Source organism: Simochromis diagramma, unplaced genomic scaffold (genome assembly GCF_900408965.1).
Source record: "Simochromis diagramma unplaced genomic scaffold, fSimDia1.1 OVJJ01000596.1, whole genome shotgun sequence".
In the NCBI taxonomy this organism is placed as follows: Eukaryota; Metazoa; Chordata; class Actinopteri; order Cichliformes; family Cichlidae; genus Simochromis; species Simochromis diagramma.
This window is the reverse complement of record NW_024387245.1, coordinates 11,182,639-11,199,792: the sequence shown is the minus strand read 5'-3', so window position 1 is coordinate 11,199,792 and position 17,154 is coordinate 11,182,639. Positions and strand designations below refer to the sequence as shown.

At 38.8% G+C, this 17,154-nt stretch overlaps 2 protein-coding genes across 2 annotated transcripts; both read right to left on the bottom strand.

The window, feature by feature from the left end:
- Positions 1-99: 99 nt before the first annotated feature.
- smad4a (SMAD family member 4a) lies at positions 100-7,178 on the bottom strand. The gene is made up of 11 exons (XM_040000189.1): positions 6,822-7,178; positions 5,173-5,465; positions 4,893-5,067; positions 4,632-4,661; positions 4,349-4,552; positions 4,010-4,117; positions 3,519-3,569; positions 3,222-3,405; positions 2,953-3,121; positions 2,653-2,791; positions 100-2,096 (listed from the first exon to the last, which is right to left on the bottom strand). Exons 2-11 carry the CDS (start codon positions 5,410-5,412, stop codon positions 1,885-1,887), a joined length of 1,512 nt encoding a protein of 503 aa, XP_039856123.1. The 5' UTR covers positions 5,413-5,465; positions 6,822-7,178; the 3' UTR covers positions 100-1,884.
- Positions 7,179-11,956: 4,778 nt separating this feature from the next.
- On the bottom strand, positions 11,957-15,722 carry LOC120714491 (bone morphogenetic protein 10-like). The gene is made up of 2 exons (XM_040000743.1): positions 15,249-15,722; positions 11,957-15,001 (listed from the first exon to the last, which is right to left on the bottom strand). The coding sequence occupies exons 1-2, from the start codon at positions 15,574-15,576 to the stop codon at positions 13,953-13,955; spliced, it is 1,377 nt and encodes a 458-aa protein (XP_039856677.1). The 5' UTR covers positions 15,577-15,722; the 3' UTR covers positions 11,957-13,952.
- Between the last annotated feature and the right edge of the window lie 1,432 nt (positions 15,723-17,154).

Here is a 17,154-nt window from a genome sequence, read left to right as displayed (position 1 = left end):
AGCTTTAGTGTTGTTTTTCTTAAAATTTGTGACTTGTCTTTGCAGTAATAAACGTTTTCTTGTTCAAAGCCGGCGTCCTTTTTAACAAGCTTGATCCACTCACCGAGCGATGCCCATTAAATTTTATTCAACCATATGCATACATATAAACATCAATAGCATTCGAACTCTGTATGTATTCAGATTGTATGGCAGAATTGTAAAGAAAAGCATGAAGTTGCATTTCTTGAAAATTGTACAGCATTTTTCTTTTTATCGTTTTTTTAGAACGGGTGGTTCATCACTGTAAAAGTAGCAAAAAGAGTATAAAATACTGCAACAGCTGTAGGTAAACAGAGCTCCAGATAACAAAAATATTGTTTGATCAATAATGCTGAACAAAACTAGAATGGTTCTGATAATTAAAACCGAGCTTGTACAAGCGACATAATACTGAAATGACTACGGTCCAATAACCTTTTCGCTTTTTTTGGCATCAATATGGCTTACACTTCCTCTCACAGTTCACCCCTCAGTTACTCAGCTAGAATACGTTAAAATAAAAATGGGTAATTGTGAGCCATCTTAAAGAAATACTCCACCTAAAGTGTCTCTAAAGTATTGAAGTCAGCCAAATACACCAGTCAAACCTGCTGCGGGTGAGTGTTTGAAAGTAAAAACAGATTTTGGGCAGATAGCACATAAACCGCAAGTAGTTTGAAATGAAAACCCTTCAGCTATGCTAACAGATTATATGATTACGACAAGTAACCACAAATGAGACTATGAAAAAGACAAATTAATTACAAATTAATAAAAGTGCTAAAAGACACTAAGCTAGTAAAAGAAATACAGTAACATATCAACACAGGCGTGAGATTTTTATTTTTACTATTTCCTAATTTCAATGAAAATTTGGCTTTTTCAGTCCAAGCCATTACTTTCTCAGGGTTAGAACAGCCTTGACTGGTTGTTAAAAAAAGGAACGTTTTATGGCGTTGAAAGAGAAACAGAGTTCATCTAAGATGGGCTTTTCAAAATGCTCTGTTATTACAAAAAAAAAAATTCAAAAAGAGAATATAAATCATAGCACATCAAACAAGGACTGCCAGCACTGGAAAAATAAGCAAGATTACAGTTTACGAGAGCATGGCTAATGTAGAACATAATTTTACATTAATGTCCTGATCTGTGAGGGGGAAATAACTCCAGGTACATGAAGCCGTATAAGAGAGCCATAAGAGGAGGACTGGACCGGCCGTATACTCCAGCTGAAATCACATTTAGGATGAGTTGGGATCAAACACCTAAATTGTTTGAGAGCCGAATATTTCACTAAATAATTTACGCAAGAAAATGGATGAATTGGCATCGCACAGCATCAACACTAAAGCTGCACTAATATTCTCAGTGAAAATATTTTCTTTAATTCTTATCATTGTACCTTGAGTGTTTTTGTAACCTCAGCCTTGAGGTTAGAGAGGCACAGGCCGTGTTCGTTTGATGTTAAGCAGCCTCACTTAGTAAACAATCAGCCTCCTTTTTCATGGCCGTCCTCTTCCACTGCGCTGTGAGTCCTCCCAGTGTGACTCGCATGTTCCTCCAGCTGTTTGGAAGTCACTGAAACTGCAAACCCGGAGTCTCTCAGAATTCTGGAAACTGCTTGCAGTGCTGGATTTTAAAGAAGTGTGTTTTGGAGTATACTGCTGGCCTTCATGTCCTCCTTCCTACTCCTAGAAACTATTAACCATCCCCGTGTTTGCAGTCCTCCTTTGGCACTCCAGGCTTATAGTTGGAGTTTTTCTCTTAAGAGTAGAGTCTGATTTTTTTTTTTCTGTTTTTACCTGTTATTTTTCATTTATTTATTTTTTTAGTTTTTTCCTAATACAGTTCTTATGCTTTAACTCAGTCAAGAGGTTGAGGGTCAGCTATGGGCATGGTGTGCAGAACTTCGTCCAGTAGTTGCAGGGCTCGGTGTAAATGAATCTCAATCCAACAGGGTGTCTCTTTAATGCTTTGCCGTGGGTAGTCCGGCCCCCAGCCCTTCACGAAGCTCATCCGGAGGATGCACAGCCTGCGCAGGTCATCGACCCCAATGCCTGCAGCAGCTGACAGACCTGCAGGGGAAATTACAAGCGGCAATTTTTAGATCGACGTGGCACTACAGGCCAAACCAAAGCAGAGAAACGTGAGGCAACTGAATCCGTGTGTCTGTGTGGAACATACTAAGTAGGTACAGTTACCACACAGAGACTACTACTAATATACTCGTTCGTCCCACTCACATCAGGTTGCATATTGTACTGCATTTCCACTAAATTTAATTTAGCCTTCTAGCCTTACTGACTACTCAAAGCACTGCAGACTAAAGGTCATCCATTCATACAGTGCTTTACTCTACACCCTTCAAGCACTTTTTTTTACCTTTCATCCATGCACAATTGAGCTAAATATGCATGTAGCCAGATGAAGCCCACACAGGCACAGGAAGTACATGCAAGACGCACACAGAAAAGACTCAGTCTACCCACTGCACCACCGGTCAGCTATAAAGAAGTTTCTTCTTGTCTGATATTTAACATTTACCAAACATAAATAGAGCTTGTCATAAAAACACAAGTAATCATAACAATATACTTGTTCAAGGCTAAGAGTGGTAGTAAGAAGACTCACTGATCGCAGGGGCGATGCCTCCCACGGAGCCTGGACCTGGAATATTCCCAGCGACTGCAGCTGCTTGCGCTGCAGCTGCTGCCTGAGCCGTCGCTGCCTGCTGCTGCATCTGCCTGTGGCACTGACGCAAGTCAAACACCTGGCAGGGGACAAGGCAAATGCTAAAAATCTGTCTACAAATATTGAGAGACTCCGTGTATATATGGTCAAAATTCTCTACCAGTACAACGAAAAAGGGACACTTCACATAATCTACTGAGATTATCATTAGTCCAAATCTCATAATTATGCTATTCGCACCTTAATGTAAGCACTGGGGTAGATCTTGTGAACTGCGTCACCAGGCGCACGTCCAGCCTCTCGGTCCAGATAATAGCTCTGCACAAACACTGCGTGATCACTCAGACAGCGCACCCAGACATCTCCTTCACCTTTGCACTCCAGCTGCACGCCTTTGCCGATGTGGAGCCTAACGACATGAAGGACAGGAAGTATATAGTAACCATATTTGACATGAATTTCTTCACTAAACAATATCATGATATATTTTAAAGTGTGTGACATAGTACCTGGCTCTCTCTATGTTCTCCGTCCTGTGGACATTGCTCAGTTGACCCAAGCAGAAGCGATCCCCTCCCGATGGATCGACATAGCCATCCACAGTCACTATTGGACATGTGGATGGAACTTTAAACGTCTCCCCAACTTGGACATCCATCTCAAAGTATGCAATCGAACACCAGTATTCTGGAGCTGAAACAACCAGCAAGCAACCAGAGGTCAATCAAGTTCACTCATAGCACAATTAGGGATAAAAAAAAAAATTTAAAACGCAAACTGTCTTTGATCTTCTTCTTAGTACTTACCAGGGTGGTTGGATATGGGTGGCTGGAATGCAATTTCATTGGTAACAGGCCCTGTAAATCATGTTGAAAATAATTACACGTGTATTTTATTTAGAAATGAGTATTGAACACATAGCAGCTACAAATGACCAAAAGAGGCTGACTCATAAACATAATGCACTGACCAGACGTCGATGGTGAAGACTATTTTACTAATTTTCAAATCAACTTTTAAATTTGATAAGCTTAACTCCACTCACACATTAGAAGTATTATCTCTAATATCTTCAATAACTCATAAATAAACCATCACCTATTTGGCTTCACGTCTCTGTAGAATACTAATGTGTTCTGCTACAGCAGCCAGTCTTTAACTAAACTACTTAACAGGGTTAATTAGCCTAAAAGCACATTTGTCTCCACTGGCTTGAACGCAGAAAATTACAAATGAATTTATCAGATTTGACTTGTCCAAGCTGTTCAGAACTTGTGCATGTTTTATATTCACTCACAGTAATGCCCTGTGTGAGGCATGGGCGGATGATGCTGTAGGTGCCCATTCTGGTGCTGAGGCCCCGCTGGGGTGAAGCTGGGGTTTCTGTTCCAGTTCGGGGTAGGATCTGTAAGCATACATTTAAAACAGCTCCATTAATAAATAGCTTAAAACAAAAGACTAAATAAAAGTAACTTTGGCTAAATAAGTAATCAAATTAATTCATTTCCTTAAAAAATGCTTATTTAAATCTAACAAACCCCAAGTGTAAAACAGCAACATTTAGATTCACAGTGTTTTTAAAGTAGCTGCATTATTTTAATTTTGCAGAAGGTGCTGACACTGTTTCGTGACTTACTTGAGGGTCCGGCACTAATGGTCGAGAAAGCAGAAGTAGAAGCTGAACTGCTGCCCTCTGATGGGGGAAGTAGAGCAGGGCTGTTGAATGTTTCCTGTGGGCCCGGCCTCGACGGTGGATGCTGGATCGTCGGCAGGTGATTTTCAGAGCTGGAGTGAGATGGCTGGTTATCGTAGTCATACTCATCCTTTACTAAGAGTGGACCTAGCAGAACAGGACATGGTTAGAACTGAAGAACATTCACAGAAATCTATGTTGAGCAAACAGAAAATGCTCACCCTACCTGAACTTGAGAGGGTCAGTCCTGATAAGTCTGCAAACACATTTAACAGCGAGACATTTTAATCAGCATCACTCTAAGTGTGGCTTATCAAGAGTAAAAATTAGGCAAGAAACTTGGATATTTTAACTAAATATTATGTATAAATATGAGATATGACATCAAAGAAAATGATCACGTTGAATAAACCGTAACATTCTTATATAAACCCTTTATTAGTACTCTATATATATATTAATAACTCAAAAATTAAAATCTACTCACCAATTCCAGGAGAGACAACCCTCTCGTAGTGGTATGGGTTGACACAAACATTGTCACACTTCAGGTCAAACGCATACTGGCAATATTTCACGTGTTTTAACTCATTCTTGTGTAGATCAGGCCATCGCCATAATCTGGCATAGACAACGTGGGGAAACCCTTTCCGCCCCGCCACCTAGAGCAAAGAGGTGCATCAAATTAGACAGGTCCTTAAGTTTTCCAATTTACAATCAGAGGGTGTAACACCAACAAACACAGAAGTATGAATTTGCTACTTTACCTGTAGGCGTCCATCCAGAGTCCGCTGTATGGTGACACACTTGCTAGGATGAGCTCCATTTGTAGTGATGGCTGTAATAAGGGAATCCAGCTCATCTTTCTTCTCCTTGAGCTTCTTGACGAGGCTCTCGATAGCTCGCTTAGCGAAGCTTTCGCTCTCTCCTCCCTGACGGTGGCACATGAGGCTGTGCACAATGCTCAAGCAGGCATCATTACTCGTGGGGGTGCTTGTGATTGACATCTTGCTCCTTAGGTTTCAACCTTGGGGAGGCTTTCCAGCTGTATCCTCTTTACCTTTACCAGAAGAAATGAGAAGGTAAAATTACCGTCGAGTCACTGTTGCCCAAATTTAGCAACCTAAAGCAGGAGGAGAACTGTCTTCAGTGAGAGTTGAGATAATAATCAGGATTTCACACCACAATTCATAAAGTAAAAATCAATCTGTGAATCACCTCAGGTGGGGAAGAAAACTAACTGACATAATACTCAATGTACTGGCCACAGAAAGAAGAGTTTTTCTGGCAACTTTTCCAAAGAAGACTGCTCAAGGTTGTCTCTGTATCTTTGATTCAATATTTTATGCACATATGAACAGGTGCTGATAACAATGTTGTCATTCTGACATCTGAGTTGTATGGCACATAATTAATTTGTAACCGTTGCTTTAAAGTTCCCATTCACCCATTAGCAACACTGCATTGACAAATACAGTATGTTGTATGGGGAGCAAAATAACTTCAGTTTCTGAAAAAATAAATTGATACTCAGTTAAAGTTTTACTTATTACTACAGTCTCACAAAAAACAAAATGTAACTAGCCTTTGTCCTAATAAAGTCATTCCATCTTAAATCAGTGTAAACATTCTGATTGACCACTTTGTAAAATTTGAACTTAAATGTTTATATATGTTTTTCTTTGAACTCTGGGGCCATGCTCGAGATACAAGCATGAAATTTTCATACCATAAAAGCCAATCAGAGTCTGCAATTTGGGACTAAGATAAAAGAAAAGTTCACATTTCTAATTGTCTGTTTTCGGTATCGGTCACAAATTACAACCCCTAGTTCCCTATAACGCTAAAAGAGGCTAGTGATAATTTCAGGCTTTTATCTTTAATAGTTTTTGAGATATTCGTGTTCAAACAAGTCCTCAAATTTCAAAGTGGGGAAAACGTGCTGAAAGTTGACAGATTTTTGAAAAATATGTGTCTTTAAAAGTATTACACATATGAAGCTAAAACTTCACACCCACAATTATACCTGTACAAACTATGGGTCATTACATTTTTAGGCAAATCGGAGAGGAATGAGCAAAAAAAAATGTTTTGTTTTGTTGTTGTTTTTAAAACTGGTGATTTAAGATGAAATCACCATATAGCTAATGGAAGCGGGTAACTTTATATTTCCTCTATCCCTTATACCCCAGTATGATGCAGCCCAGCCTGGTCGGTACTACACTGCTCGTGATCATGAATAAGTGTGTATTCATATTAATGCACGTTTAGCAAATGAACAATTAATGAACAGAATAAGGAGAGCCAGCAATTTCCAGTTCATCCTCTGTTAGCATTAGCTAACACTGGGTTACTCGTCAACTAATTCTATATATAAATCACAACACAAATCAAAGAGGAAATGTTGCGCACTTACAGTGATACCACCGCTGTAGCCTTGTTCCTGGATGCAGGAGATAATATATGGTTTACTTTATCTACGAAGTGCCAGCGTTAACTAGCTCGCCTTAGCGTTATTTCGGCTAGCTTGCTAGCACACGCTAACATTCATCAACTTCACGCCTAGCTCGCGAGGGTCTCCTGTGATGGACCCAAACCTAAAAACCTCGTCAAACGTTTCAGTGTAATACTCGCTAAACTCGCACTCGTTTATATGTTCGACTTCTTATACTTTACTGATAATGTGAGGGGGAAATATAAATGCTAACAACAACGCGTTTTACTAGCTAGTTAGCCACGAAAATAAACAAAAAAAATCTCCACCCACCACGCTCCATCTGCGCATGCCCACGCAGGAGATGACAGGCGTGCCGCTGCGGTGCTGTTTGTTTATTTTACAGTAAAGACAGTGAAAATCGCCGCGCTGCTGTGAGCTTAAAGCTCATATCTGAGAGCGAAAAGTGACTAAATTGTTACAGTGAACCTATTCATTTTTCAAGTATCAAAGTTTCAGTGAGTTCTAGGATATTCTACGTGTACACTGCACCAAATATTAATTTTTTTTTTTTTAAAAAGAGATGTGTTCCTCTGTACTTGATCAGATATTATTTATGTTATTCATACCATGACTTCCTGTCATAAGGCTTTCTTTTGTTACCCCTAGCAAACCAATGTTTTGAACAGCATGGCTTTGTGATCAAAGCCACAATTAACTGTTCCTGAGAGATGCATAGAATACATACAAGCATAGAAAAAAACATTAGTCTTGGGGTTTATTTGTATGCTACATATGCTGGCTTTATTTTGTGAAATTGCTTTATGTTTAACATTAATATCTGTCATTGCTACATATATAAGTTTAAGTATTTAACATTTTTTCAGATGCAGAGTTAAACTGGAGACAATGAGTCAAGTCTCAATCTGGGACTGTGAAAATGACCTTTGGTTGAGCGTAAATTAAATGGGCTACACAGAGAGATCATTTAATTTCATCTACTCGCATTTACTTTATGTCTCCAGCTATTTTCAGTTATGGTGGATCAAACTATAATCATTAAACAAAAGCTATGATTTCAAATAATTGATTAAAAACAACTGGGACACTTAAACACTAGTTTTTCCAGGAAGATCTTTTCTGGTTCTGCATACAAATAAACATTCCCATTTCCTATTTCCTGTTGCATGCCACTAGTTTCTACCTGTAAATGCATGACCAATCAGTCCCAGTCAGCTTTAACATGAAGCTACTTCCCACTGTTAACAGAGCAGTGTTTTAGTGACGTTTTTCTCAGTTGCTTTGATTCATATGAATAGTTTTACTCTCCCAAATTAGACATCATCAATTGTGTAAGTCGGCTGATCTAAATGACAAAAATCAATCAATATGCTAACAACTCAAATGTGTATTGTAAAACATTTTACAGTAGTAACAATATACTTTTCCTAAAACAGCTCATACATGCAGCATAACACTATGTATATATAAACTGCAAAAGACCATAACTCATCTCAAATCTGTGATTCATGTGTCAAAATCAAGATGTTTGCATGAGCGTATAAGTCTGTGCAGCCAAAATAAAAAATTCCTTTGGCACAGTGCAAACCAGGGGGTGGAAACGGTTAGTTATTTTGTCACAATGACTCTTGAAGTGTGTTACTCATTGTCTAATTTCCTAAGAGTTTTGTTCTGCAACGCTTCACTGACATTGAACTCCTGCTGTGCCACACTGTTAATTTTCTGAGTATAACAGACTGACATTTTGTAGTAGTTATGAAATGTTGCATTCAAAAGCAAGGTTGGAAAGGGAAAAAAAATTGCTTTCATGTCAAAAAGAACGTTTTCACAGTACTCAATGCAATCCTGTGAATAACTAAGGAGATTTTTATTGCTTCTTTTAGTGCTGCTAATCAAATACACTCTATGATCATCAGAAAGTGTGAGCATCTTTATAAAAGAAGAAGTTTGAGCACATTCAGCTGTGTGCTAACCCAAAGCCAAGGAGGAAAGAGATCAACAATGACCTTGGAGAAGCAGGAAGGGTTATTTATTATTATTATTATTATTATTATTATTATTATTATTATTATTATTAACCTTTATTTAACCGGGGGAAAAAAACTCTTGAGACTAAAAATGTCCTGGCCAAGCAGGACAGCAGTGCCATCATAGTTTCCATAAATTAATAGCACATACACAAACAAATCCATACACCAGCTAAGTGTGTATGGATACATGATCCTAAACACACCAACAAATCTAACAAAGAAATCTGAAAAAGAAACAAATCAAGATGTCCCAGACAAGTCCTCAACCTGGCTGAAGTCCTGTGGCACAACCTTAAGAGAGCTGAGCATAAACAGTTGCCAAGAAAATCTTAATGAACTGAAGCAATATTAAAAATGATGTGGGCCAGAATTCCTCCATGACAGTGTGGAAATTGATACAGTCATACAGAAAACAATCATCTCGAGTTATTAATACTAAAGGTGGTTTTACAATAACAGGCCATACTTAGCTTTTCATAGAAATCCTGGTAAAACCTTTTTACATGGATGGAAACAACAGACACAGTAAGAAAAAGACAGAAATTGTACACAGCACAGAACAAAAACCTAATGATCTGCAACATGTAAGGCATGGCTGTCGACACAGAGCACAGGCCTACTGTGTACAATAGTACGTTATAGTAACAACTGGAAATTGAGGGTGATCCTGACGCTTGCCTGGGCAGCAGATTTTCATCCACGATCTTTTCTTCTACATCTTCCTTTATACTGTTGTGCTCTGTTTTTACTTTCCTTTACATTGCTATATCATCACATATCCTTATTCTTATGGGCAGGCTGTTGCCCGCATTAAATGTTTATCTTAGCAGCTCCTGCAACACCACAAATTACTGTAACTCTGCTGCGTTCAAGCTCTATAAAAATGCTTTACAGTCTTCATACTCATGACTTCTAATGTGTGTGTTTGGCAGATTTTGACAAATAAGCAGGCTATTCTGAATATGATGACTCACACAATGCGATAGTGCTGCATTAATTTGGACGATTAAAGTATTGAACTGATATAAATGTCTGTTTCGCTCACACAGACATAAGCAGGCTGTAACTCTTCACACTGTAAACAATTGCACTTAGTCATTTGCCTTATTATTTATTATAAGCACATGTTTAGGGGGATTTTACATATTTTGAAAACTTCAGCAGAAATATTCGAAAGCAACTCGAGCAAAAGAATATATAGAAACTTGCAGATGATGTTTGAAGCACACAGTGCTGTTCGGCCAGCATTACACTGAACGAGAGAACGATGCGTCCTTTACATTACATGCAAATATAATGGCAGAATAAAGCAGAATGCAGAACCACGTGTTCTTGAAGAGTATTTCTTTGAGTACAATACAATAAAAAACACAACAGCAGTCAGCTATCATCACAACATTAATAGTCTGTAATAGCAGCTACTCAGTGTCAGTCAACATATGCAGCACACAATTATTATGGAATTAGAAGGTGAAGAATACACCTACACAGTCCACTATTGTTCTGAAAGAATATGCATTTTTACCACCCTGGTTTTATACAGCATCAAAGTAATTCTGTGACTCAGCGGGTAAAATTTCACTTTGTCAGTTAAAACATTTTGGAGGTTAATAGTGTTTTGTTTCATGAATGAACTGTTGTGGAAAGTGCATGTTCAGTACTGAGAAATCTAAAAAGGGGCCAAGAAACGTGCCAAAGCGGCTGAGAGCAAACATAAAAGAAATGGTCTAACATGAACAGAAAGCTTTTCAAATGTCACGTTCTGTACCTTTAATCTGCAACTGCTGTAACAGCGAGCTTGACCTTTTATGGGTTTCGCTGCCTTGGAAGAAAGGAAAGCCTATTTAATGAATGTTTCGTGGATATTTTAGGCTGAGTAGAAAGTGTTTACATGTAAAATGTTTAACCTTAATGAGATTATGTTTATAATAAAAAAAAAAACACTTTGCAGAAATGAAAGTTCTTAATGATAAGAAAAACAAACAGTAAGACTTTTTCTTGTCATGAATTTTCATTGAAGCTCTCCTGTTGGCTTCATTCTTGGTATATATTTGTGGCTCATGCTTTATGCTTACAGTTTTTCTCAGTCACTTTGGTGCTTTTCTCAGATCAAAATGAAAATTCTCAAAACTATTAATGCAACCTCCGCAACTTTTAGTCATTTGTGCAATTTCTCCTTCCTCTGAACAAATTGCAAATGCTCTTGGACATGTATCAGGTGCTTTCATACAATTCTCTGCCATCGACAACATTATCATTTGCTTATGTCATGTCAGTTAAAATGAACTATACTTTTGGATGCTAAATAGTAGTTTCCAATAAAACTAATAGTCTTTATTTCATTGCTTGAGTCATTACATACAAAATTGGTGAATTAGTTTTCAAATGCTGTCAAGCAAATGCTATACCTTTTTTTCATTATTTTTTCCTGTCCCTGAAATTGAACAATTTCTCTCATGCCATACTCCCTGAGAATGAGAGGGGTGGATGTCAACTCAACAAGTATGTTGTTGTGTGGGATAATGTCCCTTTTCACTACTCACATCTCAGACAGACAGTGGTTTGCAGCACATGACAGAATACCTGTTGAATATCTCCCTCCCTACTCCCTATTCCTTAATCCGATGGAGGAGTTTTTGTCTGCCTGGAGGTGGAAGGTTTATGACCGCATGCACAAATGGCCCTGCTAGCCATGGATGCACCATGTGACGACATCACAGCAGAGTCATGCAGAGGGTGGATTCGCCACTGCAGGAGATACTTTCCTCGCTGCACTGCAACGGATGATATGCGTTGTGATGTAGATGAGAATATGTGGCCAGACAGACAGGAACGTCTGAATGTGCCAGAATGATTTACGTATGTTCAGTTACAATATGTACTGTTATATTGTTCACATTTGTGCACAGCTCTACCAAAAGGGTGTTTCTCACGTTTTTTCTAAATACGTGACTGTAGAGTATTTTTCTTTTGCACAATGTTGTAGAATTACAAAAATCCTACACAGTAAAAATGTGAAACATACGTATTCAGTGTCTTGTACTCACTTACTTCCATAACTACAATAATGTCTAACTTTACTGTATATTTTACTGTACATGGCTGTGCAAAAAGTGTATAGTGCTCTCTTGAGCATTTTTAGGTAGTGTCACCGAGTTCTGACCTTTTTTTGCATTGGAAGACACTGAGAGACTACTGTACACTGTCCTAATGAAAACATGACAAAGCCATTTGATTATCTTGTTCATCAAGATGGTGTCAAGACTTCTCATTTTGATGACACTGACAGTTTCATTGACATGAATACTTGCTTTTGAGGAATGGATTATCGATTTTGAGCAAGTGACCTGCTTTTGCAGGTTATCCACTAGGTTTTGCAGTTTGCACTAATTGTTTTGAGAACTACACTAACTGCTGTGCAAATGTTAATAGTGATGTGAGAAAAGCACCAAAGCGACTGAGAAAAACTGTAAAATAAAATATTTCCCACATCCATTTTAAATAAGTTCCACAATGATAAATTAATCCATTCACTGCCTGTCCGTATCTCTGCCCTGCACACTTGGCCCATGTAAATCTGTTCGTTGCGTGAGGATCCTATTAAGTTCCACAGTGTTATTCCATTATTGTTATCTACTTCCGACTGTTAACAGCAAAAGCTAGGTGATGATGTGACATGTATTTTTTCCATTTGTACCGTTGCCTTGGCCTTGATAAGAGTGTAAGCATGCCAGTGTCAAAAAAGGGAAGTGGGAGGGTTCAGAGGGCAGCAGGGAACCTGATGGCAGAATTGTCATTAGGACAAGCTGGCGCTCGAGACCAGGAATCTGACACCACCTTCTCACAAATGCTACCACTTGGAGTGGCGTCTCATCCTGAGTGATGGCCTACAAGACTCCAGGCTCTGACACCTCTTTATCACTCTGGTATGGAAGCAGGCAGAGTGAGGCCCGCCAGGCATGTGGCGCTAGAGGGACGGGGATTACGGCTGACTGATGGGGAGTGCGGTGATTACCTGACAATGAAATATGTTGCACAAGCTCAAAAACTGCTCAGTGAACATATTTGTTTTCAGATATTTTATTTTTTTTTCCCAACCGTATTAGCATTTATGTCGAAAGCCAAAAAGCAAGATATGAATGGCTGGTATAAAGCATGATTTCACAGCAGTCGACTGCAAGATTAAGCAAGAGAAATAACATTTTTCAGACAAGAAGCCCCCGAAGAGCTCCAACATACCGTAAAATCCTCTCCTGGTCAAAAGCCATCGAAAATACATTTTCTGCAAGTATGGCAAGCAAATAGGAGAAAAAATGTCAGTCTTTAAATCATCTGGCTGGCTCCAACATGCCACAGGGCAAAGAAGTAAATTATGTCATTTAGAAATTTGTGGCTGAATATCTCAATATAAAGCATTTCAGCAGGATTGTTATTCAAATAACACATAAGGTTTTTCATAATTTAAAAAAAACACACATTACAGTTTATGTAGTGCATAAAATATGTATAAATTATTGAAATAAATATAGATATTGAAGAAAATGTGGAGACTTACAAAGGAAGTTTTTTGTTTAATTTCTCTCAGAATCCCAAAATATTCAGAAGGTTATTGCTGTTGTCTGCATTATTTAGCTTTTTGGCTCACTCCTCATGATGTGGCATGAGACGGGAACAACATTTATACTTTGATTTTCAGATATTTGCTGTCAGACAATCGTTTCCTCTCTCTTGTTTCGACTACAGTAATAGATGATTGTGGTTAATGATTTGCAACATTATATCGAAAGGCTTATAGTCTACATTAATATAAGGATTATTGATTTATCTTTATACAATTGCAAATTTACATCATGTGTTCATTTCTAATTTACAACTAAGTCCTGACCTGTGCTTTTTACACACCAATGCATAAGATCTTAGATAGATAGATAGATAGATAGATAGATAGATAGATAGATAGATAGATAGATAGATAGATAGATAGATAGATAGAGATGTTTCTAAGATGATGACTTTTAGATCCATCACAACACAGTCTTAGTAATAAGTAATACTCTGAGGACTATCTGCAGCCACACTCTGCCACCACCATTCCCTCATACTTGTGGTTGAAAGTAATCGCACCATTATCGTGATAAAGTAGTGAGATTGGCTCCAACTTTGTGGGTACACAGCAGGCACGCGGTGCTCTATCTGGATTCTTTATACTCAGCAGCGTCTGCACTATGGCATGTTTGGTGGGGGAGACCTCAGAAGTCATAGGCGGGTTGCATACGCCATTGCACTTGTACGCTTCGTAGCCCAGAGGTTGGATGATCCATGAATCCCAGCCAATGTCTTTAAAATCCACAAAGAGAGGTGTTCTTTTGCATGACTCGCTCTTAACATTGCGACGGATTCGAGGAGGTGCGTCATAGATAAGGTTGGACTGCGGTTGCATGAGAGACTGCTGGTTTAGCTCGTCCTGTTTAGCATGGCCGTTCTTGTGATTAACATGCTCCCAGAAGGGTTCTTGGCCCCTGCCCATGTTCTCAGGAAGGTCATTCTCGTGGTTAATCATTTGGATGAGCTCTTGTTTGTCCTGTTTGCGGTCTCTGCTCTGATCATCTGAGAACACAATCATTATTGTATTGTGTTTCCCGTCCAAGCTCCTGTCAATGTCCACCAAAGTTTCTGCCTCCTCTGTGGCCTCTTGTGTGGCCCCTTCATCCTCTGACCCCATACATGCAAGATGAACCTCGAGTCTGTGAGTTGCACACCCTGACTTCCGCCAGAGTGTAACCACATGCGTCAGTTCAAATGACACCCAGCTATTATCTTTTGCATGGATATGCTTTGTCACCAGTTCCTCCAGATCCTTCATCTCCAACACCTCCTCTTTACCCCTCCTTCTTCCTTCTTTCCCCACCTCTTTAGTCCAAACAACTCCCTCATGTATTTTGTAGATTGTCACCTTGCAATCAAAGCCAGCAGATGGTCTTTGGGCCTTCCAGACCAAAGTGAAAAGTCGAAGTTCAGCTAATGTTATTTGTTCGTGGTGAGGCAAGGAGATATTAAACAGCAAGGGATATATCCTTATACCCCTGGGTGTTATACCGTAGGGGGATGAATCTGAAATTAAAGGATGAAAAAGCGTGCTTCAAACTTTTTGTATGAATCTGCGTGATCAGACTTAAGGCACTCTCACTCATAAATTGTCAGGATGAAATAAAACAATGATAATTAGCATTTACAGTACATCACTTTCCCCTCCATAAGTCAAAACTGTTGAATAATTTAAATTCCTGAACACAACATTAAATGTGACAAGAGTGTGAAGAAAGAAAAAATGTAAGTGGTAATATTTAGAAGCTTGTACCTTCATTATTGAAGCTGCGCACAATGTTGGCTGATGGCACAGCAGTCCGGTCATTAGCAAATCGGTTGTACAGCTCAAGCATGTACTCTGGCGGCTCTTTGTGAGCAGCAATTTGCCGGGTCTGGGGCCTCAGCTTTGTGAGGTTCAGCGTAGACAGAAACTGGCTTAGAAAGTCCTGTGCATCAACCAGTGGATTATCAACCACAACACTACCAAGTGATGCCCTGTGATGGTTCTCAGCGGGGTTGATAGGACTGCTCAAGCTCAGATGAATGATCACCAGAAGCAAGTAGATAAACCCAAGGTTGGAGAAAAGTGAAGTGATCATGGCTGAATGGAGGAAATGCTTAATTCCAAAGAGTAGACATCAGAAAGGAAGATGAGAGCCTTTGGAGAAAACACCTTGTTCCAGAGGTTTCTCTGTTAAAGGCCAACAGGTTGCAGTTGGGGACAAAGGGAAAACAGCTTTGCCCTTGTTGATCTGGTGGTTAGGTTCTGAGGGCAGGGCTGTGCTGACCAATGTGCTGTGCATGTTTGGAGATCGCTAAAGCATGGGCTGCCCTCTCTCTCTGCACAAGGCTCTTATGACATTTAGTCCACTGATATTCTCATTTACATGCAGTGAATTTAGGCAAAAAAAAGTTGAGCAGAATGTTCCATTTTAAAATCAAATAATCTTCCGTGTGATTTGGGTGGTTTTCCATATTTTTTAACCACAAATTGAATTTTACATGTAGCACATAGACTTTCATATAACTGACGCAACCAATATTTATACTTGATACTTATTATAATCTCATAGATGTCTTGTATTTATTTATTCAAGCTTTACCCCCTGGGTTGCGTGAAACATTTCAATTCGTCATACATTCTGTACGTATTGCAGAATTAAGAGAAAAGTTGAATTTGACTTTGACTGCACTTGCAAAACGAATTAAAAATAAAATATACTGGAAATGACTTCAGTTTTTGCCTTTGAGAGTTTTTCTCAGCACTTCCTGCCTGATGTTGAGACTGATCTCAACACGACTGTGACCCACTAAATGCAAGTAATAGATTGCAAATTGACTGATGTATTGACAGTTATTTCTATTGTGTCTTCCTACTGTTATTTTATCTGTGCTGTGATTTTGTTCTTTAAGTCCTTGTAAGGTGTCCTTGAGTGTGGTGAAAGGCACCTGTATATAAAATCGATTATTGTTATTAATATTAAATAAAAAGTATGAGCATTTTATGGTTTGCAATCTTCACAAAATGTCTCAGTATCTCAATTTTTGATTCGCCCTCTTAAATAAGATTAAACATTTTTACAAGGGTGATGAAATCATAATCCTGTTTGTGCATGGTTTTATTTGATTTTTGTATCCACAGCGGAGTAGCTCTGTGAATTAGCCCTGCTCCGGAACACATGTGAAAAAATTCAAAATACTGTTTGTATGTAGGCTGGTTTATGAGATATTTTAAAGACTAATGTCTATATTATATATTACTTTCATCTGTTACCTGTCTAATACAGCTATTAATGGGCTTGTTTAAATAATCTTTGATGTCTTTGACACTATCTTTGAAACTATAGGCACTCTTTTTTTGCTTAAATTATTCTCCTAGCTTTCCTCAAGGAAAACCAAAGCCAAATGTCATTCCCATCATATGTAATGATATCTTGAGGCAGATTATAAGCGTCGCCTGGAGTGCTGCTGTGTTCAAAGTTCTGCAGAAAAGAGTGTCGCAAAATTGCAAACTGAGTGCAAAGCAGACAATGAGCATTCAGTTTCGGCATGCTTGGTAAACAAATTAGTGTCATAGTGTGAATGCTTTCAGAAAGACGGCTTCAATAATCGCTGTTTAAGCATTCGGGAAAAAAAATCTGTCTGACTAGTGGGAGGTGTTTAATCTAACAGGTGCA